Source organism: Tenrec ecaudatus, chromosome 11 (genome assembly GCF_050624435.1).
Source record: "Tenrec ecaudatus isolate mTenEca1 chromosome 11, mTenEca1.hap1, whole genome shotgun sequence".
NCBI classification, from domain to species: Eukaryota; Metazoa; Chordata; class Mammalia; order Afrosoricida; family Tenrecidae; genus Tenrec; species Tenrec ecaudatus.
Window position 1 is genome coordinate 57,540,368 of NC_134540.1, and position 27,780 is coordinate 57,568,147.

The 27,780-nt window shown below is 39.6% G+C and overlaps 1 protein-coding gene across 4 annotated transcripts in view; it reads left to right on the forward strand.

Moving 5' to 3' along the window:
• The first annotated feature begins 7,498 nt into the window (after positions 1–7,498).
• Positions 7,499–27,780, forward strand: part of CTNNA2 (catenin alpha 2) — a 1,186,106-nt gene continuing 1,165,824 nt past the window's right edge. For all 4 annotated transcript variants that reach the window (XM_075562525.1, XM_075562526.1, XM_075562527.1 and 1 more), the window contains exon 1: positions 7,499–7,600. In XM_075562525.1, the coding sequence (XP_075418640.1) occupies positions 7,499–7,600 (102 nt within the window). The remainder of the gene's footprint in view (positions 7,601–27,780) is intronic.

Genomic DNA, 27,780 nt, shown 5'->3' on the forward strand with positions numbered 1-27,780 from the left:
AATACATATAGTCCCAATTTAGCAGTGTCGCATAATATGAACTTTGGACCACGCCGTTTCTAAAAGTCAGATGTGGACTTACATGAAATATTATCACTTAATAAATTATTAAATGCTTAGTATCTCTCAAGACTGAACTCTGAGGTATTGGTTTCAGCTTTCTTGGACTGGAGACAATCTACTTCCATCCTGATTTACTTTGTTGGCCAAATGCAGATCTGTGTGGGTATTGGACTGACTCCCCATTTCCTTGTGGACTTTCAGCTGAGCGAGGGCTGCGCTTTGCTTTCAGAGACTGTGCACATCCCTTCTTATGTTCTCCATGTGACTTCCTTTGGTTGAAGTGAGTCCCATCTCTTACCTGCTCCCAGACTCTCTACCTTCTCCTCCTTGTGAATATCGGCACATATACTCTTCCTCTGCCTAGTTATGTCTTCCGCTTCTAACCTTGGTAGGAAGAAAGTTGAACCTTTAAGGGTTTATGCGATTATATCATGCCCATTCTGATAATCCAGGGTAATCTCTGCATCTTAAATTCCACTGATTAGTAAATGCAATGACGTTTGCAAAACCCTCTTTGCAAATATAACATCTTCCTGGCCATAATATAAGGGAACAAGGTCACGAGGCACACATGCGGCCCACCCACCGTGGTGATCGGTGTACTTGTGAGTGGCTCTTTCCCTTGTCTTGGCCAGGATCATGTCTCTCTCTTCCTGGCCGAGCCTCACGTTTATTATCTTATTGTTCCACGTGGGAAAAACAGACGGCTCCAGAAAATGGAACTCAGGACCTGCTCTTCGTCGCCCAGAACTGCAGCCACGCGAGCCACGTGTGCATCCGGGCGCTGTACGTTAGTGCCGTCCGCACGGAACGCTGCTTGGGGTCCTCCCCTCTCTTACTTTCCACTCCCCAGAATGAAGAGGCACAGTCTTGCTTGCACAAATCAATGTCTTGGGTTTTTGTTGTTGTTGGGTTTTTTTACAATATAGTGAAGCATTGTGATTACGAACACAGACTCTGACTCAGGCAGTTTGGGTTGAAAGGTGTGGCTTTGGATCGCCTCGGTGACGGTTGTAGGCCTCAGCTTCCCCATCAGTAACCAGGAGATAATAATAGTTATTGGTTCCTTCAACAGGGTTAATTCCTTGAGGAAGAAGCAGTGTGAGTGGAGGTTTCCAGCTTCAATTCTTGAAATACTGAAGACATTTGTAAAAGTCTGTCGCTTCCCAGTCTCTCTCCTTTTCTCAACTGAGCCTGCATTTTAAGTACTTTGCCGTGCCCCGCCCAGTGGCTGTCTCAAACTGGCCAGGGAGAGACTCGTGTAGACTCATAACAACAGAGAAAATCCATGAGTTGTGCACATGCCGCTACTTCAGTGCTTCTCAGAACAAATTCACCAACCAAATCCTTTTTATACGAATGAGGCATCAGAAACTTTTCAAGGTTAAATAACTGATTGCAAATGGTTGCAGATAAGTGACTGGCCCTGTTATCAGCCATGAACTTCTTCAGAATCCATATCGATGAAAACTCTCCTGGAAACTGAGTATTATATAATATGATAGTTCGTTTACAGGTATTCTGTCTCTTGTAGACTGTAATGTGGTATCGGAGCCTCCTTATTAAGGTGAAGCTAAAGGCCTGTGGAGAGGAAGTAGATTTGGCCCCAGACCACTAGAAAGCATTCTGGGACAATGTTTGCAAAATATCAGTAGAAGGAATTTTGAGTGCTTTCAGTGATATAGCAGAGAATCGTATAGACATTCCTCAGTTTTATCTAGGGAGAGGGAATTCTTCGGGATTCTGCACTGTAGGTATGTGTCTGCCATTAGAGGGCGTGTCTTGGGGTAATCAGTCTCTGAACATTTTCCATGTATAAGGCCCTGCCAAGGACACACTACACCTAACCACGGAAGACTCCGTGGGAAACATGCTTCATTCAGACTTGTCCTTTCTTCTAGTTTTCCTTAGTCTGTTGTGAGTAACAAATACCCCCCCCCCCCCACACACACACACACTACGCTAGAGAGGGTCTGAAGTGATGGAAGCTGTTACAGCATAAGCTTTTACAAATAATCGGTTTGATACTTTTTCAAGAAGAAAAGCCTGCCAGGGATTAAATAAATTGCTAAGAGGTGTTTTAGAGTACGAAAGAGATCCCACTATCACATGTAATTAACAAGAACACATATTAAGTCAGAAAGGGAACAAAGACAAAAGCACATCATCCAAACGAGGGAGACCATTATCATGAGCTCGTAACGGTGCCCAAGGATTCACAGCCAAGAGGCTAGTTAAATAAAGTATGGAACAAAGGCAATTGTTTCAAGTTCAAGATTGGTGGCAAATTAGTATATCACAGTTATAGGTGGGATTACAGAAGTGGGCACAGATTGGGACACATACTTTATATTAGATACAAAAGCTTACATGATTGGTTTGGGGCCTACCTACGAAGGCAGTCCGGGCAAGGATTTGCAGCCCTCAGTACTGTCCTCAGTCTGGTGATCTCCGTCCAGGCCACTCCAAGCAAGCCCCCAAGAGGCTGTCTGGAGAGGGGTGCACTCTGCATAGGGGTAAGATGATCTGCATCCTTGGCGTAGGATCAGAAATAATTCAGTGGAGGCTTAATCCTTGCGGGGACTCTGTCAGTGGGTTTGGGGCTTTCACCGTCATCAATAGTCTTCCGAAAATGGGGTGCTCAACTTTTAAGCAGTAATGCAGAGTGGATTGTTGGTCTTTGTAAAACTGTGACATTGATCTGAGAGCAGTCAGTTCTTGCTGCTTTTTATTAGTCCAATCCTGGCTTTGCTCATTCCTTATATGCAGTCTGTATCAAAAGTCTCCCAACCAAAGAAAACCGAATTTTTAAAAATTTTAAGTGATTGGGAAACATATTTTCCTATGCATATGCTCTTTTGTGTGAAAAAAAGAAGCTAATTGACTACATAAAATTTGCTACAGGCTCATGTATATAGTATTGAGAGGGAAATATCATGTCATTCTTAAAGTGACAACCCAGTTGATTTATTTTTTTTTTTGTTTTCTCATTTGAGTCTGTTTGTGTGTTCCACAGGGGAGTATAATTCTACATGCCTTTGTTGGCTTGTTTTACTGAGTGTCTTCTTATTTCTTACAAAAATAAGCACAAAAAATGATATTACTTTTGGGAAAATGGTAATATCAAAGCAAAAATTAGTTCCTGAAAGGTTGGTATGTTTTCTATCCATTATGCTACTTAATTCTTCCAATAATAGCTATCCTAATTATTCACTGGCAGAAACTAGGACCCATAAAGAGTAAGAAATTTGTCCAACCACACATGATTACAAGTGAAAGGAGTGAAATCAAGCAAAAGTCAAATGACAAAAATGGAAAACTCAATGGCATCAAACAACAAACATTTCTATTTTTAAAATAATTAAATCATTTTATTGGGGGCTTGTACAACTCTTATCACAATCCATGCATGCATCCATTGTGTCAAGCACATTTGTTCATTTGTTGCCATCATCATTCTCAAAACATTTGCTTTCTACTTGAGCCCTTGGTATCAGCTCCTCATGTTTCCCCTCCCTCCTCGCTCCCCCCTCCCCCCTCCCCAGGAACCCTTAATAATTTCTAAATTATTCTTACGACTTGGATGGTCTGACATCTCCCTTCACCCACTTCTCCGCTGTCCATCCCCCAGGGAGGAGGTTATTTCTTGATCCGGAGCTCGGTTGGTGGTTGGAGACGCAGATGTCCCTCCTTAGGACTCTGCTGTGCTGCAGCCGGAACTCAGGTTCCCTCCATGTCTCTTGCTTCCCTTTTTAGCCAGTGGGCAATAGGCAGTTCTCATGCCAGAGGAACAAGAAGGCAAGCCCCGTCCAGATATCGCATTTCACATTTTCTTTCACATCACATTTCTTTTACATTCCTTTGGTCAGCACTCAACATCGATATGGTGAGAAAGGATTCTCTTGCCAGGGAAGGGAGAGAGGGAGGAGGGAAAAATCATTGACTAAACAGTTTTCTACTCTATCTTCCCAAAGAAGTCAAGCACATGGTGTTGGTTTTGCTTTGTTTTTTTCTTTCCTTTGTAATTTATAAATATTGAAAGAGAAGTGAATTACTTTCTCAATTAGGAGAATAGCTGTCTTTTAGGGAGGAGGAGTCCTGGGCTGGGATGGTGTATGCGGGGTATTTACGTATCTATGGGCCACAGTTGCCTTTTTGCCTTTGCTCCAAAGGACACCTGCCTGCTTTTCTCTGTTCTGTCCTTATTTATATTTACTAGAACCCTGGAAGCAAATCACATCAATAGGTGACTCTAGATGTCTATGATTATGATCACCAGCAAGAGTGGAATGCATTTTTCTATTTTTATGCAAATTCAATTGATGGATGGTTTTCACAAGGAAGTATTTCAAATAGTTCCTATTGCAGAAAGCAGTCACCTTGACCAAAAATAGCAGAACAAACACACGTCTAGAAACAGCAGATTGCAAGGATTACATTAGCTCCAGAAAATTGCCACTGGAGAAAATTCTTACCTTGCCTGGATTTTTTTTTTGTCAGTAGCTGATTTAGGCTAAGATCCTCCTGTGGGGTAACTCAATGGAAATCTTATACATCTACCTCCTGGGTTTGGAGAGAGTTGTTTGGCCGTGCTCTATCAACTCTGATTTTGCGGAAGTCACTATTGAACTAAAGGGTGAAAAGATATCGGGTCGCTAGTTTAGTCCAATTAGTTGAGTGACTACTTCAGTCTGAGATCAGCATCCTTGGAAAATAACATTTAAACTTTCTATGACTAGGTTCCCTCCTTCAACAAATTAATACCGTATATCTTATCCTTGCTCGTGCTATTCAATTTTATCTGTCACAAGAAGTGACTGAAAAGAAGATTGATCCCTGAAGGAATATTAAGTCTAGTAATTTGTGTGCTAATTCTCCTCCTTTCATTTGGAAGGCCTTTCATTTATACTTAGGAGGTCCCTGTGACCTTCAGAAATCAGGGATTTATATGTTTCTGCTCTGGGCTCAGTCAGTGGTCTTAGTTCAAAGGGTGATCTCCCAGCTCTGGCAAATGCCCTTGGGTTGGTGTCTGTGCTACAGCGACCCTATATATATTTTAAACCCTAGCATTTGTGAAGGACTTATGTTTTAAAATTATTCATTTGGAGCATCCACAGAAGATTGTGTCTACCTTCTTGTTCGACCAGCAGATATGCGAATACATGCCCTGTCATACTGTCTCAGCAAAACCATGACTCAGGAATGACCGGGCATCTTGGAGAACTTGAAAGAGGGAACAATTATTAGCGGGCGACCCAGAGGAACTAGCACTCCCAAAGATTTGGGCCTGAATGAGGGTGGACATGGTATACTTTATCGGCACCAGAAAGGTCACAGTAGTGAGCAAGGTCACAGAAGTGGACTAGGCAGGGCTTTCTAGTGTAGATGGGGTTATTACTAAATGAGGAAGGGAGTCTGGATGGGGTGTTCTGGAATGAGGGTTGAGGCTGTGTGTTGGGTTTCTTTTTCAAAGGTTAGGATTTGGATGTTTCCTTACAATCCCAGTTCATAAAATGACCTCATTGCTACTTACCTGGCTTCCTGAGTGATTCAAACAGTTCGACATTTGACTACTAACTAGAAGGTTCGTGGTTTGAATCCACCCGGAGGTACTTCTGAAGAAGGGGCTAGCAAACTTCTCCTGAAAAGTCCCAGCCATGACTGTCCAGATCCCTTTGGGAATCACCTCATGGTGTCACCTCATGGTATTATCTGTCTTCCCTATGGGACTCCCTCATTCCCTATCTTTCTCATACCAGTCCTTATTTTCCCGGAGTTTGACAACCCTTCTCGGGGAACTTCTTTGGAGACTTCAATAGCAGTTCCACGCATATTGACCCAAGATAAGCTAGGTCCTCAGCTTGGCCTCACCTGAGATGCTGGCCTCCTGTGTGTGTGGAAGGCCTTGCTAGCCTTCCGGAGCACGGGGATGGGAAGCGCCCAGCAGCACGAGCCTGCGTGGGTCAGGACTGTGCTGTGGCAGTTGGCAGTGTGAATGGGAACAGTGTGCAGTGTTTTCAGGTTTTTGGAGGACGGGCAGCGTATCAGTGCCAACTATTGTTGTGAAGGAACCTGAATCTAAATCAGTCTGTATGGCTGGATCACAAGGCTCACTTTATTTAAAACACAGTATTCGGGGAGAGGTAAAATGCCAGCACACTGTAGCTTTGCTTTTTCTCTCTCTGCAGAAGCAAATTGCATAGTCTGCTTTTAAAAGGATTGACTATAGCAGGGCAGGAGAGACCTGCTGCTACCAGTGCCTGTTGTGTTTGACCTTCTTTCTTATGTTAATTCTAACAGAAATAACCATTGATGCATAAGGATGGGGTTGAGTGGGGACATTGATTCAAAAGAAGTAACCAGCCCTGAGCAGTATGATTGATGGTGGCCTTAGGAGGAGTGGTTCAGAGTCAGTTCTTACAATCAAAGGTTCCTTGTCCAGTGGTTAAATGTCAAATTATGTGCAGCAAATAGTAGTCAATTTCTCCATGAGAAGCACACACCTGGGAGAATGTCTAATTTATTCCTTTGAGAGCCAGACCACATTTTGTGCTTGAAATGTAGGAATTTGCTACCAGCATACCAGTCGTCCTAGGTAGGAGAGGGTTGGTTTAAAATGAGATAAATAACCTTATCAGGCACTGATGTTATGGGATGGGGATGGCGATGCAGCGTGTAATCAGAGAGCGTGTAAATAGCAGCAAGCTCATTTTCCGACCCCTAGGCACTCATTGTGCAAGATGACTGCTACTTAAGAAAGCGAAGCTGCGACTCTGGGGTAGATCATATTCTCCTTGGTCACTTATGGCGTAAAGAAAACCAAATAGCCTTTTGTTAAGTGATGAGGCCCCGCCTCTGGTGATCATGGTGGATTTATAGTGCATCATGGCAGCCTTTGCTGGTCACCTCCAAATTGATCTTAGTTCTCTTTTCTCAGTTCCCCCATAAAAGCCTATGCTATCGAATCAATTCATACAATCGTGGCCTCATAGTTCAGTCTATATTTTTGATAACACCAAGTCTCATACTGGGGCATAATGGCTGCCCATTTGGCTGCTTCCGTCTTCACACCACAAGGTGCTGTTACTCTCTAAGCTACTTGAGGGTGGGGGCTTTCTTTAGCCTACAGCAGATAGCTAGATATGCACTAAATGCTAGTGAATGAAATATTGCACTGCAAATAGGCTTCCGCGGTTTTGCTAATTCACGAACTCTCAGGAGTGATCCTTTGCTCTTTATTCTGACATCGACATTGCCACCTGCCCAGTTCTGATGTAGCTTCCACCATTTCAGGCTTTATGACATTGAACCAGACAAATAATCTTCTGTTATAAAATTTCAGTGGCTTATACAATTTGTCACCCCACCCCGAAATAAGAGTTTATTTCAGTGATGTTGATTTCTAAGGGGCAATGTATATTTTCCCATAGGGAGCATGACTTCGGCAACGTCACCCATCATCTTGAAATGGGACCCCAAAAGCTTGGAAATCCGGACTTTAACCGTGGAGAGGTTGTTGGAGCCACTTGTTACGCAGGTAAGGGATGCTTTGAAACTTAAAATTTTCTTTTTGCATTGAAATATTTCTATTCCAAGTTTCTATCCTATTCCATGTTTCTTTCCAAGGAACTTAGAAATCCTTAAAAGGAATTAATCATGTCATATGCTGATGACTGAATATGTTTGTCATCTGAATTATGGGAAATTTCATTGCCCCGGAAGAGCTGAAGTACCTTTTAAAAATCATTTGTGTGATCTTTGAATTTAAGTTGATGAGGTAATTGAAGAGAGCGGCCTTGGTGAAGGGGGCCCTCATTTGCAGTAATGGATTCAAAGTCTAAATAAACCGTTCCTCACTCACTTTCAAACACTGATGCATAGTTAGGAAGAACTTTGTATTGAATATTTAAGAGTAAAGAATATTTGATGAAGTATTTTTCCTTCAGTTTGCAAAGCAGAACCCATCTTGTTGGAAAGAAGAAATGCTCTACTTTGGTGAAGTTACATTTCCATGAGATGGCTTTCATTAGAATATATATATATAAATATATATATATATGAATATTACATTTTAAATGTTAAATTCCAGTACCTTCTGAAGTATATTCCAAGACATTCCTAGCATGTGAACATTTAATATTACATGAAGTATTTGTAGCAAACTATTGTACTAACTTAAATAGAAGTATTGCATTTATTTCCTATTGTTACTATGACATATTTCATTAATTTAGTGATTTGATGTTGTTGTTAGTTGTTGGCAAGTCAAATCTGACAATGTCACTTTGTGTATTTTAGTAGAATTATCCTGTAAGGCCTTCTTGCTATAATATTAACAGAAGCAGAGTGTCAGATCTTTTCTTTTGGGTTACTGCTTTGAACTGCTAACTTTGGTTTTGTAGCTGTGTACCAATGGTTTTCACCACCTCGGGACCTTAACTTGGTGGCCTGTGAAACAAAAAATCTAGATCTAGAACTTTAGATGCAGCCAATCCTACCATGAAGGCTTTGGCATGGTCATACTACTATTTCTTCCGAAAGCGGTAGGTGACAGTATGTTTCCTTGTTTTTTTCAGCTTCTGGATGCTACCTCTATTTCCCGATTTGGGGGGTTTTGTTATTGCTTCTTTCCATTTTTAAAGGCAGCAGTGTGGCATCTTCAAATCTCTTTCGTGGGTCTTTACTTTCTTGGTCGCATCTCCTCTCTGACATTGACCCTTGTCTGCCTCCTTATGCGTACTCCTGTTATTACAGTAGACCCATCCAGATAATTCAGAATACTTTCTCTATCTTAATTAGCTTGACCTAATCACATCTGAAAAGCATCTTATTACCAAAGCAAGTAGCATATTTACATGTTCCAGTCATTAAGAGGTGGAACCCTTTGAGTCACCAATATTCAATCTACAACAGTAGTTCTCAACTTTGCTAATGCCATGGCCCTTTCATACAGTTCCTCATGCTGTGGTGAACCCCCAACCACAAAATTATGTTCCTTGCTAATTCATAACTGTAATTTTTCTACTGTTATGAATCAGGTGACCCCTGGTAAAGCATCATTTGACCCCCCAAAGAGGACACAGCCCACAGGTTGAAAATCGCTAGTCTACAGCATTGAGATCTCTGCCACCCCAAATTCATATCTATGTATATACAAAATTTATATCCACCTCATCCCAAGGTCTCTAGATGTCTCCGTCCATTGCATTTCAACTGAAATGCAAACTTGTATCTAAGTTTTATTGGCACTAAGTCCCAAATGCCATCATCTAAATCACTTAACGTTGGAATTAGTAAAGTCCAGGGTATATGGCCAAACAGGGTAATGGTTCTGGATATTTAATATTGGAGTGAATAGTAGAGGAAAACCAAAACTAAATAAAATAAAAACAACAACAACAACAAGTATCTGTCCCCCAAGCAATTTAGAAATCCAGGAGAATAAACTTCGTTCAAGTCATGAGAACCATTTCCTGTGACTTGAGACTCCACTGCCCGAGTTCAGTGTTCCGCTTCCAGCCCATTATTCCTTTACCAGGACTGGTGCCCTGTGTTTGCAGCAGGGTCATTTTATGAGCTCAGTTCCTGACTATAGCATTTAGTAAGTTCAATAGTTTCTATTTCATTTTTTCTCTATGCTTTCGCCCTAAACCGGCAATGCTTTCTGCTGATATAGCAGTCTTAAGAAACTCATGAGTCTCCTGTGTATGCTTCAGGGACATGGTCTATTAGGGATGCGACTCCTCCTACATAGATATGGAATTTCCTAGATAATCTTTCTCCATGTCTCACTTTGCTGCAATGGCTGAGGGAGGCCTTGAGTCACAGATAGAGTCTCTTCTAAGAGACTTCTGTATACTAAGTAAATTGGCTGTTTTTTAAATTCTTCATTTTATTAGGAGCTCTTACAGATGTCATAACATTCCATAATTCCAATAGGTCAAGCATAATTGTACAATTGCAACAACAATCAGTTTCAAAACATTTTCTTTCTTCCTGAATCTCTGGTAGTTACATAATCTGGTGTCAATTGGGGATTCGAGAGGATTAAGAGTGAAGGGGTGGAGTCTAGTCTGTTTATCTAGTCTGCCAAGGAGGCCTCTGTGTAGGCATGGCCTTTTCCTGAGAACGCTGGGAACTCTGGCATATTTCCTCATTAGTGGCAGGAGACGGTCTCGTTCACAGCTCACTCCCTTGGAGACTCTTTACTGACAAGGCTGACTCCCTGGGAGACATCCCTGAGGAGTAGCCACATGGGCCTACCCGGATGCAACCGGTCCTCTGGAGCCAGAGAAACCACGTAGAGACCCCAGCCAGGGCTGAGATGCTTACAACACCACTGGACCTAGAAGATTTACAACCCACTGGCCTGTGCACTTCCTGCATTCGGCATCATTGCATGTGTTTTGTGAGTCTGAAGAGGACTTTATAGACTGGTATCAGATATATGGGCTAATATCAGACTTATGGACTTGATCTGGACTGGGCTGGGATGTTTTCTCAATATTCAATTGTTCTTGAATGTAAACCTTTTTCTTATTCACATATAAGTTCCCTTGAATTTGTTTCTCTAGTCTACCTGGAATAACACATTATGATACCAGGAGTGGGGTTGGAATGCCTTCTTAATGTACAATTACCCTTTATATAAAGCTCTCTCTTATAGACATATGAGTTCCTATGGATTTGTTTGTCTAGTCTACCCAGACTAACACAACTCTTTGATATCATCTCTGCTCCCTCCCTCACCCTTCCCCCAGGAACCCTTGTTGTTATTGCTATATATTATTGTCTATTATAGATATTCACCGGAAATTCTGTTCTTCACTCCCCTTGAGTGAAGTTATTCAGTCATCATTGCTCTCTGTTCACCACCACCCCACTGCCCACCAGGCCCCATCTTCTCGTATCCTCAGGGAATCACTATTTCCGTTGCTGTTTCTGTAGGGTCATCTATCCTGGCATTCCTGCATAGAACAGTCTTTCTTATACACCTGAACATATGTAGGCCTCTCACTACTAAGGAGGTGAAACATATGCCTTAGTAGGAAGGGGAGGAATTATTAAAGAACCAGAGGATAGTTATAAGTTTCATTAGTGCTATACTGAGGCCTGAATTCCTCATCCCCCCACCCTCCCCACATGTGGCCCTTCTGTGAGGGTCTGTCCAATCATCTTGCATGTGGATTTGGGGTTTCCACTTTGTCCACGCTTCTTCACATCCATTTGATTGTTGGTTTTTGAACTTCTGATACCTATTCCTGTCAACACCTCATGCTCGTGGCAGCTGGTGTGCTTCTTCCATGTGGGCTTTGTTGCTTCCCTACTCAATGGCCACTTGTTTGGCTATAAACCTTTAAGACCCCAGATGCTATATTTTTTAATAGCCAGACATCATCAGCTTTCTTCAACACATTTGCTTATGCACCCATTTTGTCTGGAGCAATCGTGTCATGAAGGTGACCATCATACAGTTCCACATTATTAGAACAAACCATTCTTATACTGAGGTAAGATATAAGTACTGACCCAAAGTCTATCTGCTTCCTTGGTGAATTTACATGTATACAAATACTGTTATATTCATATAATTATATATCTATATTTATGCAAATATATATATATATATATATATATATATATATATATATATATATATATATATATATATATATATTTGCTTTCCGCCTCTTTCCTCTTTTTCTTTTCTCCTGACCCTCTATTATGCTTACCTGTTGTTCACTTCTCAGTAATTTCTCTCAGACACTTTTCAATTGATCTAACCTGACCAGGAATGCTACACCCTTCTCACTGTTAATTTTATATCCCTTATTATTTCCCTGTACCTGTCATTATTGGTTCACCATTTACCTCCTTTTCCTCCTTGCATCCCATTTCCTCCCACCCCAGAACCATCAGTACCATTGCTGTCTCCATGGGGTTTCTGTTCCTGCCTATCCTATATGGATAGACAATAACAACAAAAAAGAAAACAGAAAGGCCATATAAATAGTTTGAAATCTAACTGATGTCCTGATCCAGAGTAGATAAATATCTCTCTGCTAAAAAGCGGTTAGGACCTGTTATAATCTCTCAGTCAAATGCCCTTTTCTTTCAGTCTTCCATATCTGGGGACCTAGTTACCTGACATCACTTATACACGTTTAGTCCTCAGCCTTTGTGTTCGATAAGCGCAGGTCCTCTAGGTCCGTGTTGCTCTTCCTGCAGTCAGGGATAGAATGATCCCCCCACCCTGTTTTACCTTTAGACTTTCGTTGTGGCCCCATAGTGAGATACCCCCAAGCACTTGGGTGGGGTGCCAAGTGCTGCCCGAGTCAAAAGTCTACAATCTAGGTTTCTCAGGGTCTTTGAGATTTCACTCCTGCCACTGGTGTGTTGCACTCGCTACTTGATTTGCCCCATATGTTTGCAGCAGACAGGCTGCTCTCCCTGAGTCGTATCTTCAGGGCCATGCTCAATAGCACTGTCATCTAAAGGTGAGAGCTAAGGCCGGCGACACAGTCATCTCTGCCAATGAACTGCTCTATGCAGGCGCTCCACCCTCAAGGACCGGCATTCTGGAATGAGGTCTACTCTTGGTCTCCCTTTCCAGTGGAGACGTAAACAATATCCTCTCCTTGGATGGATTAGTGCCCTGATCCCCCATTGCCATAGTTTTTCTTCCCCTGGCCCCTCTCTGTGCCTTACAGGCACATCGGGGGGGGGGGGGGGGGGGGAGACGCCTTTCAGCACTAGTGCTATCTGTAGAGAGTTTATTTCAATTCATTGCTTAATTAATTAATTATGTTTGTTTGATGCTGTGCATATATCATTAGGAATGGTCTGGCTCATGCCAGAGTATCTGGTCCTCAGCCCAGGCATTGTGTTTTATGTACATTTTCCCTTAGGCTAATTCTGCTATTTGGACTTACCTCAGTGGTCTCAAGGTGTACTTGACCTTTTGTGCTTGGCTAACTTCACTCAGCATAATATCCTTCCATTCCTTCCACGATATGAGGTATTTCATTGCTTTATAGCTATTTATTGGGGATGTGTAGTATTCCATTGTGTGTATGATAGGTAGGTTTATTGTACCACCTGGCACAAAACCCAGTCTAACGCAGTGTGTATATACCAGAGTTTTTAAATCTACTGATGGAAATTTAGGCTCATTTGTGAGAACAAATGACTGGTCTGTTTCTTAATTTTTCTGGGTATTGCCCAGTAGTGGAATTGCTGGGTCATTAGGTATCTCAATTTCCAACTCTTTTAACTTTCACCACATCAATGTCCACAGTGGCTAAATATGTCTATGAGACCACCAGCAGTGAATGAGAGTTTCTATCTTGCCTCACCCCCTCCAACATTTACTGCTTTCTGTTTGTTTGAATTGGGCTACTTTTGTGGGTGTTAGGTGATGCCTGAGCCCACAAATCCAACATTAAGCCATATGTCCAACACCAATCTACAAAGTTCTCCTCCATCTCACAAAGCACACACTATGATGCCAACTGAAGAAGGAAATCCAAATCAGTTAGCCTGTAAGCATCTCAGTGCTGGCAAGGGTCTCCGTAATTCTGCTCCAGCAACCAGGGCTGCTTCAGGGGAGGTTCATGCGGCTTCTCCTCAGGGATGCCTTGCAGGAAGTGAGCCTTGCCAGCTGAGGCAGGGAACTGGCTAAGGCAGCTGCACCCTGGTCCGACCATCAGAAATAAGAGACCCGAGAACTAGAAAGGCGAGGCTCATGGAGCCATTTATCTCTCCGCCCTTCAATTAACCCTACATGTGTTTATCGGCCAGATTGGCACAATAAACTTTAACTATCTCAATTATGGAATGTTAAGATGAAAAGGATAAGAGACTTATTAGAATGTTTTATTTCTTAACAAGCCTGGTAAGCTTCTTGTAAATTCAAAATAGCGATTTTCAGTAGGCAATATCCTTTGAAATTAAACTTTATTAGGATATTAAAAACACTTTATTAAGCAACTTTATTTGAAAAATAAAGTACAACTTTTAATAGTAAATTAATAAAGACTCTTGAATAATTTAGAAATAACTTGAAGTTTCAAACTGTAAATGAGTTAATGAAAAAGAAGATAATTTAATAATAAAGCATACAATATACAGTAAATCAAATGTTCAGTACAGAATTTTACTTTAAATTATTTTTCATTAAAGTACAAAATAAGTATGCAAGTTGAAAAATTATAAAATGAATAGAACACAGAATTTGGAAGATAGATATAATACCAATAAAAACTAGAATTACTAAATAGAATACAAAGAGATAATGGCTTACATAAATTACAATTTCATTTGTGTTTGAAATTGCCACTGAAATTCCCCATGGAGACTAATTGAGAAATATGTGGGGAACAGAGATATACAAAGTTATGATTGAGAAAGCTTACGTAACTCCAGAAAAAAAGAGAAATTAAGAGGAGGTGTATAGAATACACATACAAAATTTGGTGAATGAACATGGAAAAGTAGAAAAGGGGAATGTGGTTTTAGAAATTTTTAAATTGTAAAATGTATCCATGAAGAAATAGAAAACTTGGATAAACTACAGCATAATGAATAAGGTATTTAAAGACTACTCATTAAGACAGTACATCAGAATACCTGGATGCATAGATGAATATTATCTGGCATTAAAAAAGCTGATTTCAATAATATTTAAACTACTTTGATGACAGAAAATGATGAAGAACTCCTCAGTAATAGTGACCAACCATCATTTTAACACTTAAAAGGCAAGGTTCTAGAAAATACCTATAAAAAGACAGTGCTAGTAGTTTATCTCCTTTCCAAATTTGTCTAAACCCACTACATTAAAAGAATTAACTAGATTCAGCATTTATTTTATAACAGTTTTATATATTAAAATCTAATTATATATGTATAATAAAATTGTTTATAACATCAATAGATCATATCATTAAAACAAAAACATTCACTGCCATTAGGTAGATGCTGACTTACAGCAACTCTATAGGACAGGGTACAACTATCCCTTTGAGTTTCTGAGATTTTTAACTCCTTAAGGGAGTAGAAATTTCCGTTTCTCTCATCAAGCCCCTGGTGGTTTAGAACTGCTGACCTTTCAGTTAGCAGTCCAATGTTTAATGCCAGCAGGGCTCCTGCAATTCTACTATTCCATACTCAAAAAGATATTTTATACAATTTTCTGCTACATTTTAAGAAAAGTTCTGAATAAGATTATGGGAAATGTTAAAAACAAAAGAATGTAATGTGTAAATTTAAGATCATAGAGATGAAAACTTTTTTGGATCCTGATGAGTTTGCGTATTTTATAAGTGAATATGAGAATAGGGTCGTTTGCTGTATAGCCAGTTCTTATTCTGACTTTTGGGACCCCAGTGTCCCACAGGGTTCTCTTTCTCCTGTAGAGTGGTGGGTGTGTTGGGACTTGCTGCCTTTTGATTAGCAGTTTAATGCTGAATCAAGCATCTCTAGGGCTCCTGAGAATGCTGTTAGGTGAGTAGATGTAAGATAAATAAGTACAAATCAACAGTGTTCTTTTATTATAAGGAGCTAAATATCAAAAGCAGCAAACATTCTTTTCATTAAAAAATATATATGGTCAATTACTTTTCCCTTTATGAGATATATATTGATTTTGTAGTTTCATTTTATTAACAATTTTGTAAATTGAAAGCTGTTTACAAAATAGGTCTTACCTTTGCACAGTGTTTGGAATCAGGAAGGATTCATTGTGGATCTACTATCCATGCTTATTTATATCTTGAGAAAGTTAGTTAACCTGTCCTGAATTATGAAGTGTAGATACTAATAGTTTGTACCTCCCAGGATTATTCAAAGAATCATTTAGAGGTTGTTTTAAGGAGACTTGCAAATTTCTGCCATCAGGCTTATGGTGACACTGATTTGTTCTTAATGCCTCATTATTCTTTGCCTGAGAAGAATATGTGGCTTCCACTTATGAGAATGCAGGTGTTATGTATAACATAGGAACTCATTTGGAAATTCTGTCTAGGTAAAAGTATGGCTTCTTTTTTTATTTAACTAAAAGTATCTGAAGAAGTTATTTTGGGGGATTCTACCTGTACCATGCCAGCAAACTAATTAAGCAAGGCCAATCATGAGAAGAAATAATGGAATTTGTATGATTTTATTTTTAATTTGGAAAGATAAATCTGCAACTTAAGAAGCATGACTAAGAATCTGATAAGGCATATCCTTGACATTTAAGGAACTATTTGAAATTGGCTACCTATGAAAATGACGTCTCCTTAATCATTACTAGTATTCTTTTGCATGACTTTCTAAAACCTTTAAGGCTCAAATCTCGTGTATTCTATGATTTGATTGTTTTAAATTTTACTTGTACAGATAACAGTTATGTGTAAAGCTACATAATCAGAATTTTATATGCTAAGAATATTGTTTAAAATTTTAAAATGTTTTATACTTATTTTATTTTCTCTTTTCAATTCTAGTTCTTTTTGAAAGAAGTTACTCTAGTGAGATTTAAAAAAAATAACAGATCTCCTTGGCATTTTTAAAATTAGGAAGTCAGAGAATTTAGAGCTAAAAGTGAAACAGCCAAAAATAAACTTTTGTTTTAAATGAGATATGAGGGAACTGAGATCAAAGCTTCTAAAAATAGAGGCAATGTCAGTTTTCACTGAAACCTGTATTTTTACATAATTTGCAAAGTAATTTGTGTGTAATTTGATCAAAAAAATCCAAGTGTAAAGTGAGATTTCTATATCTCCTTTTTTAGTTTTCCCAGAACATGTTACTATTAAGAACCTACTCAATTTGTTACTCATTCATGAGATTCAGCAATTAGTATATTTAGTGACATTACAATGTTAAACTAAGTGCTTTGGGTATCTTTGCCAACATATTAGAATTGTGTGCATAATGAAAAAAGAAAAAAATGCTCAAAGTAAACAATGTAAACTCCATTAGCCTGCTTAATTATTTGTCAACTTTATATACAGCATAGTTAATCTGTTTTCAAGTTTTCCCCTTTTTTGTTGACTTATTTTTATATTAACTTCCATTTCAATTTCTGAGAGATGTCTTTGCTATTGACTTGAAAAGTATCTCCGTATGTCTGTCTTTTGAAGGTGATTTTTTGTGAATGACTGTGTCCTCCGCTTCCAAGTCAATCAGGACCACACTGGACTGGCTGAGTGCTAGCTTTAGGATAAGCTGGAAATTGGGAGTCCGCTATCCCTCAGTGCGTCTCGGTTCCAAGTGCTAGTCAAACTCCAGTGTGTAAGCAACAAACCACAAGTGCGTGGGGTGACTTTTTAAGTTCAATCACAACTGCACACACTGACTAGGGAGAGATAAAAAGCCAGGGAATTTCCAACCAGTATTTGTTATAGACATGGGTGACAACCCACCAAAATTTCGTGGTTGGTGACTCTGGGCGGAAAAACAAATGTGGAAAAAGATTGCTTAAGCAATGGGAAAATAAAAAAGCAAGTGGCAGCAGGTTAGGAAAATGAGTGGGACTTAAAATGAACTATGTAGCAGATTATAACTTTAAATCTCTACATCTTTTTTTTAAGAAGAAAGAAATGTGTCATTGAGTATAAGTCCTTAAATCTTGATAAATTGATTTATTTTACATACACCAATATTAAATTGTGAGGCCATGAAAAGCTTATATTAAAATCTGTTAAATTGGGGTTCATCCCCGAATATAAGTATTTCTTAAATTGTTGCTATTATTTTTAAAAGAAAATACTTAAAGTAGTTATTATATTCGAGGAATTTATTTTAATTGAGATTATATGGTAGATTGTTTGGCAGTTTTGTGAGTGTGACTTCTCACAGAGGAGCATAAGCAGTTAGGTTGTATCTGGAGTTCGTTTACCTTCTGTTTTGGGATCATATGCTCAAAATGTTCATGTCTGCCACCAGACGAGAGAGATGTTCGCTCTGTTATGTAGCCAGCTGTTTTGACACGTGAGTGATGTAGGAACAAACCCCTTTAAACAAGGGCCAGGCGGCGGGGCAAGTGGTTGAGAAGCTATCTTCTTCAAATCCCACAGTGCTCTAAAATGAATATAGATGTGAAATTATAGCTGAAATACATTTGTATATTAAGACATTTACAAAAGAAATAAGTACAAATTTTTAAATGAAATTAATGTCATCTTGATGGATGATGTCTTGCTGAAATCAAATTACTGCCCATGATGTAAGTGTGGTAATGACTGGGTGACTGATGTGGGCCAGGTACTTTGTGTTTGACCAAACACACCATTATGTGCCATGGGAGGCCCTAGTTGTTCGTGCATGCCACCTACCACAGGTCACAGCCACCAGCACAGCGTGATGTCACTTGACCTTTTGATAGCTTAAAAACACAGTTCAGGTGCACATCCTCATCATTCTTTAGGGAACTTAATGTAGATAGTTAAGACATTATTATGGTTTTAGAAGAGAAATTAATGATGTCAATAATGGCAAAACAAACCTTTCTTCAATGGAAATGTTTATTTTCAATAGTTTCTAAATTAAATATACTGATGATTTTATGAATGTAATACAAGAAATTGCATTAAGTCTCAATAACATAAAACATGTATTTTAGTTCTGTGTGATCACTGCTCTACATACGGCTTTCATTCAATACGGTCTTGTTTGTCATTTTTAAAGCGGACTCTCTCCAGGAGCTCTCTCCAGGCTGTACGGAGGTGCAACTTGCAACTCCTAGTTTCTTTCACATGTGATGTCTTGTGACTTGCTCAAAGGGGAGCTTAAGCTCTGAATTCACCTGCTAAGTTACTTTTATAAGAATTTCTCTGTGCTTTGAACAGTTCTTGCTATTCTCGTCCTAGGCAGCTCTTCTCCACCAGAGCCGGTTGACTCTTGCTGAGAATTTGCCTTTCCATATCAGATAAACTGAATCAATTTACATTTTCACAAGCGCCCCTATGTTCCTTATACATGCATAAGAAGTATAAGACCTATAAGAATTAAGTATATTTCAAAATCACATAGGGATCTCATTAAACTGGAGGTTGTAATTCAGTATGTCTGGGTGGAACTTTGCATATTAAGCAGGGAGAAGGACCTAAAACCTGAAAGATCCAGTTAAAACTAGTGGACTTTATGTCCATTTATATGGAATTGACCAAAGATAATATAGAATTCACAATTTTAAGGGTACGTGTGTGCGTGTGTGTGTGTGTGTGTGTGTATGTATATGTGTGTGTGTGACTGAGGTCGTCTTGTTTTGTGAGTATGCACTACGTGCCTGAGGCCCTGCTAGATACTTTGCAGGAGTTCTGTATTATTTTAGGCCACTTCTGTAAGTAAGGTCAGTCTCATTTTATCCACATTGCAGATTTTAAGAGACTTAGATTATACAATAAATGGTCTAAAATGAGATAACCAAACTAGAGGACAAGAAATCCTAAAAAAAAAAAAAAATTAAACCTCGAACTCACTGCCATCCAGTCATTTCTGACTCACGGTGACCCCGTAGGATAGAGTGGAACTGCCTCTGTAGGTTTCCACAACTGTAACTTTTTATAGGAGTAGAAAGTCTCCTTTGTCTCCTGTGGAGTGACTGGTGATTTCGAACTGCTGAACTCGGGGTTTGCAGCCCCACCCATAATCTACCTATGACACCAGGACATCTCTAAGGAAAATATCAGTTGAAGATACTGACATGGTCCATTGCTGTTTTGTCAACCATAGATCATCTGTGGAATGCAAAGGTGAGTCAGAAATTAAATAGAAGTGTAGGAGTGGGAGGCAACTGTGAGCATAAACTGGAATGAAAGGAGCAAACAGGAGCGGACAGAGCTTACTTGTGCTGCACAGATTTAGTACTCTTTCTTATTCGAATCAATTAATGCTGGTCCAAAACAGTTATTTTCTAATTTGCAAACATAGAATAAACACATTTCTTAACATTTAAGCAGACAAGGTAAACTAAAATCTAAATCTTCTTATTGAATTGTTCATGCTTGTGAATTACATAACCGTGGTGATGTGTTTTTTTTCTCTTTCATTAGGTTTAGAAATAAAAGTAAGCCACAATATGACTTCTTTTTGGTATCTTCCATTTCAATTGATACATAGCATTTATCTTAAATGGGAAATATAACTTAAAACTAAATTTAAAAATTAAAGTAAAAGAACAAAATAAGTCTTTTTTTTCCGTATTGCTATTTATCTTCTTGAAGCAAGACCATTAATGAACTCTTATGTATCTTTACTCTATATGTTATTAGGGAAAATAGTGAGAAGTTAGGTTAGCACAATTAATGACTGCCGAAGCATTACCTGATGTGGATCCCCAACATCGATTACACTGAGCAGGAGAAAGCCTGTGAAATGACAGCAGGGCATTTGCTCCAGAAGCAGCAAACTGATTAAAGCTTGTCTGAGATCTGCGATAAAGGATTGGAGCGTGTCAACACATCTGCTTTCCTGTTTCTTGCCATTCTAATGAAAGCACAAAAGGCATGTTTTCTTTCCATGTAATTAAAAAGGCAGATAGGCCAGGAGGAAAACAAGGGCAGATTTACCCAGCTCTGTTTCTTTCCTTCTGTGAACAAATCCCTCAGTCCTTGTAGCACTGACATCTTGACTCTAGGGTTCAATGTCTATTCTAGTGGTTGCACCCTTAATCTTTGCTTTGTCTTGTTTTCCCGTCTTAGGATTTAAAGGATCATATTTTTTATAAATTAGAGTTAGGCTCCTTGTTTGCTTTTGTTCTGTCTTTTCCCTCCCAAGGTTTTCACCTATTCCCATTATTTTAACTATTATCCATATGCAATGTTCAAATTGCTATCTTCAGCTCAAACCTATGTAGAGGTTTCTCATGCTCCAGAGCTTTCCTTGGCTCCTGTTCTCAGATGGATCCCACTTCTCTCAGCTCTGCTGCTGAAGTCCTAGTTCCAAACCCAAGTCCCTTCACCATGTTCCCAATGCCTTGTCCCCACAGGACCATTGTCACTTCCTGTATATTCACTCCATAGCAGCCAGAATGACCTTGGAAAGCAATGTATCACTTCTTCATATCATTCTTCTGCATACACCTTGTAATCGCTTTCCACTTCATTTTAGTAGGAAAGTAAGGCGAGGACCCCTGTTGGAATAGTGGGTTACATGTTAGGCCACTTATTGCAATGCCAACTGTTCAAAGGGAGAAATAGGAAGTTTTCCATTTCCATAAAGAGTCCTATCTCAGAAATCCCCTGGGGCTAGTTCTACTCTATCCCGTAGGGTCACTATGGATTGGAATTTTCTCGATGGCATTGAAGTTGTTTTATTTATTTTTGATGCCACAGTGGGTAGGCATTGGACCGTTAGCTACAAGGTCATTGGTTTAAACCCACCAGCTACTTAGCTGTCTGCTCTCATAGAGATTCGGTGTCTCACAAACCCTAGATAGGATGACTTGCAGTAGGATTAGCTTGATGGCAGCAGGTTTGGCCGGTAACCTTGTCTTGGTTTGACCCTTGCCACAATCACTAGTGCTGGTGGGTCCGTGGCATTGCTCTGGACCAAGGATTAAAGCAAGTGCACTCTCTGAGGGGATGACACCAGAATGACTCTCTACGATTCTGTGCAATATTTCAGTGGGTTCTATAATATTTTAATAAACACTATCCTTAAAAAAATAAACACTATCCTTGCAGTTAATTATGACAAAAACTTGTTCCTAAGTTCAGGTTGTATCGTGTATCAATATACTTACATAGCTAAAACTCTAACCTAATTTACTTTGTAAGCTCATAATGCACTCTAGACCCCGCTGTCATTATCATCCAATCGCATTGATTCTTCGAATCATGTGGTTTTGTCTGCCTGCTCTACAACCTTGGGCTGTTATTTTCATAGATGCTGGTGTGTTCATAGCTACTGATTTTGTAAAAGTTTTTGGTGTTTTGGTTACAATATTGTGGTAATTATTATCTGTGGATTTATATCAATGGATTTTTTGAAAATGAAGATAGAAGGAAAAACATCAAAAGATGCTTCCTCTCGGGTAGTAATAATGTTGTAACTTATAATGGCATTCATTGTAGCATGATTTTCCAAAATAATTCTGCTTTGCTATTGCTAAGTGCCATTGGGTTTGTAATAACTAATAGGGTTACTATGTAATATGACATTTACAACTATTTTAGGGGTACACCCAAAAATTCAGGAAAAAGCTCTGCTGGGTGAAAGTTCCATTATATGCATTCTTTTCCCACTAGACAAGCATCCAGCAACAAGCTCTGAGTTTTTGCATTCAGTGACATCAACTGGGAAGATTCTTTCTGGTCATGTTGACTTTTTCATAAAAGCAGTTTCACTGTAACCTTGTTTTTTTGTGATGGTGGATTTAAGAGAACAGTATGCAGCTGTGAAATTTTGTTTCCTCTTTGGGGAAAAATGGCACAAAAACTCTTTTGATGTTGAGCAGAGTTTACAAAGCCAGCACTATGGGAAAAGCTCGAATGTATGAGTAGTTTTCTCATTTCAAATAAAGTGACATGCCTATTGTGGTAGTTAAATAATCTGGTATCAGTTTGAGGATTCAGAGTGAAGGAGTGGAGTCCAGCCTATCAATCAGATGATAGCCAATGAGGTCTCAGTATGGGCAGGGCCTTCTCCTGAGGATTCTTGGAATGCTTCTATTCCTCCTTGGAGGTGGGAGACAATCTCTCCTTCAGCTCACTCTCTGGGAGACATTGCAGCTGACAAGACACATGTTACTATGCTAGTGCCCTGGGCTGGGGAAGCCACGGGGAGATGCCTGTATGCACTGAGATGCTTATACCCACCACTGAATCCATAAGACTTCCCACCTACTGGCCTGTGATCTTCCTGCATTTGGTGTCATTGCATATGTTTCCTGAGTCTGAAGAGGACTTTATAGATTGGTATCAGACATATGGGTTAATATCAGACTTATGGACTCGATCTGACCTGGGCTGGGATGTTCTCTTAATGTAAAATTACTCTTTATATAAAGCTCTTTCTTATACACATATGAGTGTCTATGAATTTGTTTCTCTAGTCTACTCAGACTAATACATCAATATGATGACAAACCTTGTTCTGAATGGAGGAAAATGTGAATCCAATGCATGTACTTGTGCTCAAAGACCAATGATGGACCATGGAAGAGATGGGGAAGTTATCTGGACTACCTTGGACCTCGGTTCAGCAAATTTCAAAGGAAGATTTGGGAATGAGAAGGTTTGCTGTGGAATGTGTGCCTCCAGTTCTGACTGACTAGGAAAAAGAGCTTTGAGCAGTTTTGTGACCATGACAATGCATCTGCTCACACAGCCATCCCAGTACACCAGTTTTGGGCAAAAAACAGCATATATCTCTTGCTCCATGCACCTTATTACCTGACCTCACTCCACGCATCTTATTTTTGTTCCTGTGAATGCCGAGGGACATGAAAGGACAGCATTTGATGATATAGACATGAGGAAGGTGCTGTCAGCCATCCAACCAGATGAGTTTGAAAAATGTTTCCAAGAATGGAATCACAGATTTGACAACTGTATTAAGAGAGTATTTTAAAGATGATAAGTTTGTTTCGTAAAAACAAAATTAATATATAGCTTTGAAACAAAATTTTCCATTCTTTTGTTCTTTTGGTACCCCTCCTACTTATGTATTATTCAATGTTTAAAGTTGATAATCAGCATTACCAAGGATATTCTTTCTTGCTTGAGGACTTTTGCACATACTCTGTCTTCTGCTTGGAATGATGTTGTCCTTCTCCTTCTGCAATGGCTCCTTCCCATCTTCCAACACCTATCTTCTCATTCCTCTGGTATCAGAAAGGCCTTCCTTGACCACCCTATAAAGCACATGCCTTTCTCCCATCTTCTCTATGCTTCACATTTCTTTCTGATTACTAATCACCACTGGCAATTGTCTCTTACATATCTTATTTGTTCCTTCCTCTAGGTGATTGAATCAGGGTCCTCTTTTAAAAAGTAAATATTGCATCTTCTTCATACCTGCTTCATTCTATCTATTTCATTTTGGATTATGAATATGCTCACAGTTATAATTGCCATCAAATTACAATTAGGAAAATATTCATTAGCTTTTTAAGAGCATTTGAATACCTAGTGACTAAACTAAGCATTAGTGTTTTGTTTTGTATATTATACTGCCAATATTTTAGCACTGTAATAAAAGGTGCAGTATTTTGTATATGTGTATATGTAAACATGTTTATACAGAGAAAAATTTATGAGTTTTTTCTCATTGCATATAACTTAATCTTTCCTGGAGAAAAATAATCGTGCTTGATCTTATGTTAAATGAAGTCTTCACACAATTCAATGGCAACATTGAGAAAAATGATTTTCGTTCAAATACGTCAGGGAATCTTGATCATGCAGTGGTGAAGCATTCCGTTGCTAAGGGAAAGATTGGTAGTTGAATCGCACCAGTTGCTTCACAGGAAAATGATGTGGTGGTCTCTTTCTGCAAATACGGTAGCTTTGTGAACCTGATGGAGCATTTGCACTCGGGCCGATAGTCATAATGAATTGGTAATTCGTCTCATAGTAACTGACCCATTTTGAAATTTCTTCCTACTTTGTAAACTTTTTGTTAATTCAAACCGATAGCAAAGAATAGGTGCGCTACACAAATAGCCACCACTTAGCGGGAAGTCCTTACAATCTCTTTACTGTTAGTGTCAGCTTGCACAGCTTTAGTGCATTCAATTCATATGTGCCATATTGGGACATACATATAAGAAACATTCTTTGCTGTTTCATTAACGATTCAAATTTAACTGAGTGTTCTGTGCTTTATGTCACTATGAAGGCTTTGTGTCAGGTTGCCATGGAAAAGATGGAATTTTTTTTTTTTTGCCCGACCGCATGAAGCTGTGAGGGATGAGAACAGGAGGTCACTAGGAATACAGGCGTGGGCAGTTGTGAAAAGGGTACGGGATGATGTGTTATTGCCTCTGGTGTGTGATTCGCAAAAGGGAGGGAAGCTCAAGTTAACAGTAGCCCGAAGCTGATTCCTATGCACGAAAGCTCAGACATGCTTGTAGCCTTCTACCTTCCTGACCCATCTCACCACCAACCAACCATCATCCTACTGCCTCTCTGCTTTTCGTCCAGTGCAAACATACACTCCAGTTGTCACGTCAAACTCCTAGGCAGTCCTCGTGATTCTGTCCCCGTTGTTGCTGTTGGTGGCGTCTTCGAGTTGGTCAGTCTCCTCGAGATCCAGTATGACAGAGGCCAGTGACCTCGCAGAGTTATCATGGCTCTACGGAGGCAGATCACCGGGCCCTGCTCCTGTAATGCTGCCGCCTGGGTTTGGCTCATCAGCCTCTTGGTTAGCAGCTTAGCCCTGAGCTGTTCATCATAAGGACTTCTGTTGTGTGATCACCCACAAAAGTACAAGTGTTAGTCTTTCTTTGCCCTGTATTTGTGGTGGAGTAAGCGTCTTGCTCTGAGAACTGAGTCTTCCCTCTCTCTGACTGTGACCGTCTGCCCAATTCTGTCTCTCTCGACAAGAAGAAGTCACTTCACTCTTACCTAAGGGAATGTTTAGATTTCTGAAGAAACCCATTTGTATGTATTTGTTAAGTTACACCAGTAGGGGATAGGTCTTTGTACTAAGAATTTTGTGTTTTTTTCATCACCATGTTATTATCTGGGCCTAGAAAAAAATAAGAGTTGGTAAGATGCTTAATAATAAAAATAAAAGATATCCTAAAGCATGTTTGTTAGTTAAATTTTTTAAATGAAAATAAAATTGTATAACTTACTGGGATATAATGTCATTACAAAATACAATGATTACTATAAATGTACTAGGGGGCCCTGTGGTAATGCAGAGATGGTAATTTCATTCTAAACGGCAGTTTTCAATGGCTTATTTAACATGAACTCCCAATTTACACTGTTGACTGAAACTTTTCAAGCTTGTTTTCATCCCCAAAGGGAATTTTGTAAAGAGATGAAGCAAAAATTCCTTTAATAGACTTATTGAAGCATGATATAAAAATGATTTTCTCCTACTATGAAAAATCTCAGAGTACTTTGGTGTTTTGTACAATTTAAAATGGTTTTCAAACATTATCTTTCACATAAACATTTTTATCAAAAAGACAGATAGTATAGCTAATAACACTATTAAAAATGTAAACTAGCAAAGCATTTTTAAAAATTGAAACTGTATTTGTGCAAACTCTCTTCTTATCCAATGTAGCCCATTTTGGACAGCCTTTCCGCCAAGCCAAGCCAAACACTCACCTAGTCTCATGTATGAACTACTAAGCGACAAGGTAACTCACTGCCTGTGTTTTCCCTTGTGATGATCTCTGTAACAAAAATGAACAATAACGGAAAATCCTCAAAACAGCCCAACATTCTCCGTACAAACAGCACACCACAAAGCCATGCAAACCTACAAAAGTAACTGCGGAATTTCAAGATGTTCAGCTTAGGTTAATCCATCTTGAAATTACTAAAAATGTTCTTTAAAGGTTTTCTGAAGGATTTGGGTTATTTGAATGCGGGTATCCACTGTACCAGTAGAGGTGTATACTTGGACTTTACAGAAGCCTTTCCATCTTACCAAGGGACAGTATGTGTTCAAAATAGAGGTTTCCGCGCCTCCTCATGCCCTACTCCGCGTGACTGTACCTCAACACGCAGCAAATTCTCATTGCAGTGATGACAGTGGAACAATCCGTGAGCAGGACCTCCCACCAATGTGTGGAAACAAATGACCCAGAGGCCTTCCAGAAGAGAAATGATCTCTACGAGATGCTGACGCAGATCACTCTTTTACAAACCATTCTCTGCGTCAGGACAAAATCCCAGGCATATGACACTGGAAAACGGCAGCCAACTGCAAGAAGGGCTGTCACAAACGCTTGCAGCAGAGAAAAACTAATAATTGAATAAACTTGTAACAGTTGTTTAACAGACCACTCACTGCCATGAAGTAGACGTCAACTCCTAGTGAGCCAATAGGACAAAGCGGAGCTGCCCCCGTTTTGAGTCCCCGACACTGTAACTCTTTATGGGAATAGAAAGCCCCATTTTTTCTCCTGCAGAGAGACGGGTGGTTTTGAACTGCCGAACCTTAGAGCTCAGAGGCCAATACGTTACTACGAGGCCAACAGGGCTCCTCCTAACAATTAGTAGGTGGGTACAAAACAAGCAGGAAGACTTAATAAGATTTCTGCAAGCTCCAAAGCATAGGCTTATGAATTCTTAACCCCAAAGTTTCATGATAATTTGAGGTGAAAGAAGCCCCTGTCACATTAGCAGCATTGGCAGCAGATCAGTCCCTCAGAGCTGCAGCCCGCGCCAGAAGCAGGAACAGATCAGGACAGGCACATTATGTTACAAGAAAAGCTCATGGCCTTCTCACTAAGACAATCAGGGTGTTACTCCTGACTATGAAACTGTAGTACCTCAATTTCCATTCAAGCCAAGCCCAGATAAGCTTCTGAGTGAGGGACGGCAGCCTCACCTGCCCCTGCCCCCAGGCAGGACTATTTACTTTGTCACCATATCCTCGCAAAAAAAAATAAAAATCAATGGAAACTGGATATATGTGGAGACTCAGAAATGGTTTTACGGCGTCCATTGTAACTTTGACCTTCTGCAAATTTGGTACTGAGAATTAAACTTCTACATAATTAGAGCCACGTTATCCCCATTCCACGTCTCTTTTGGATGG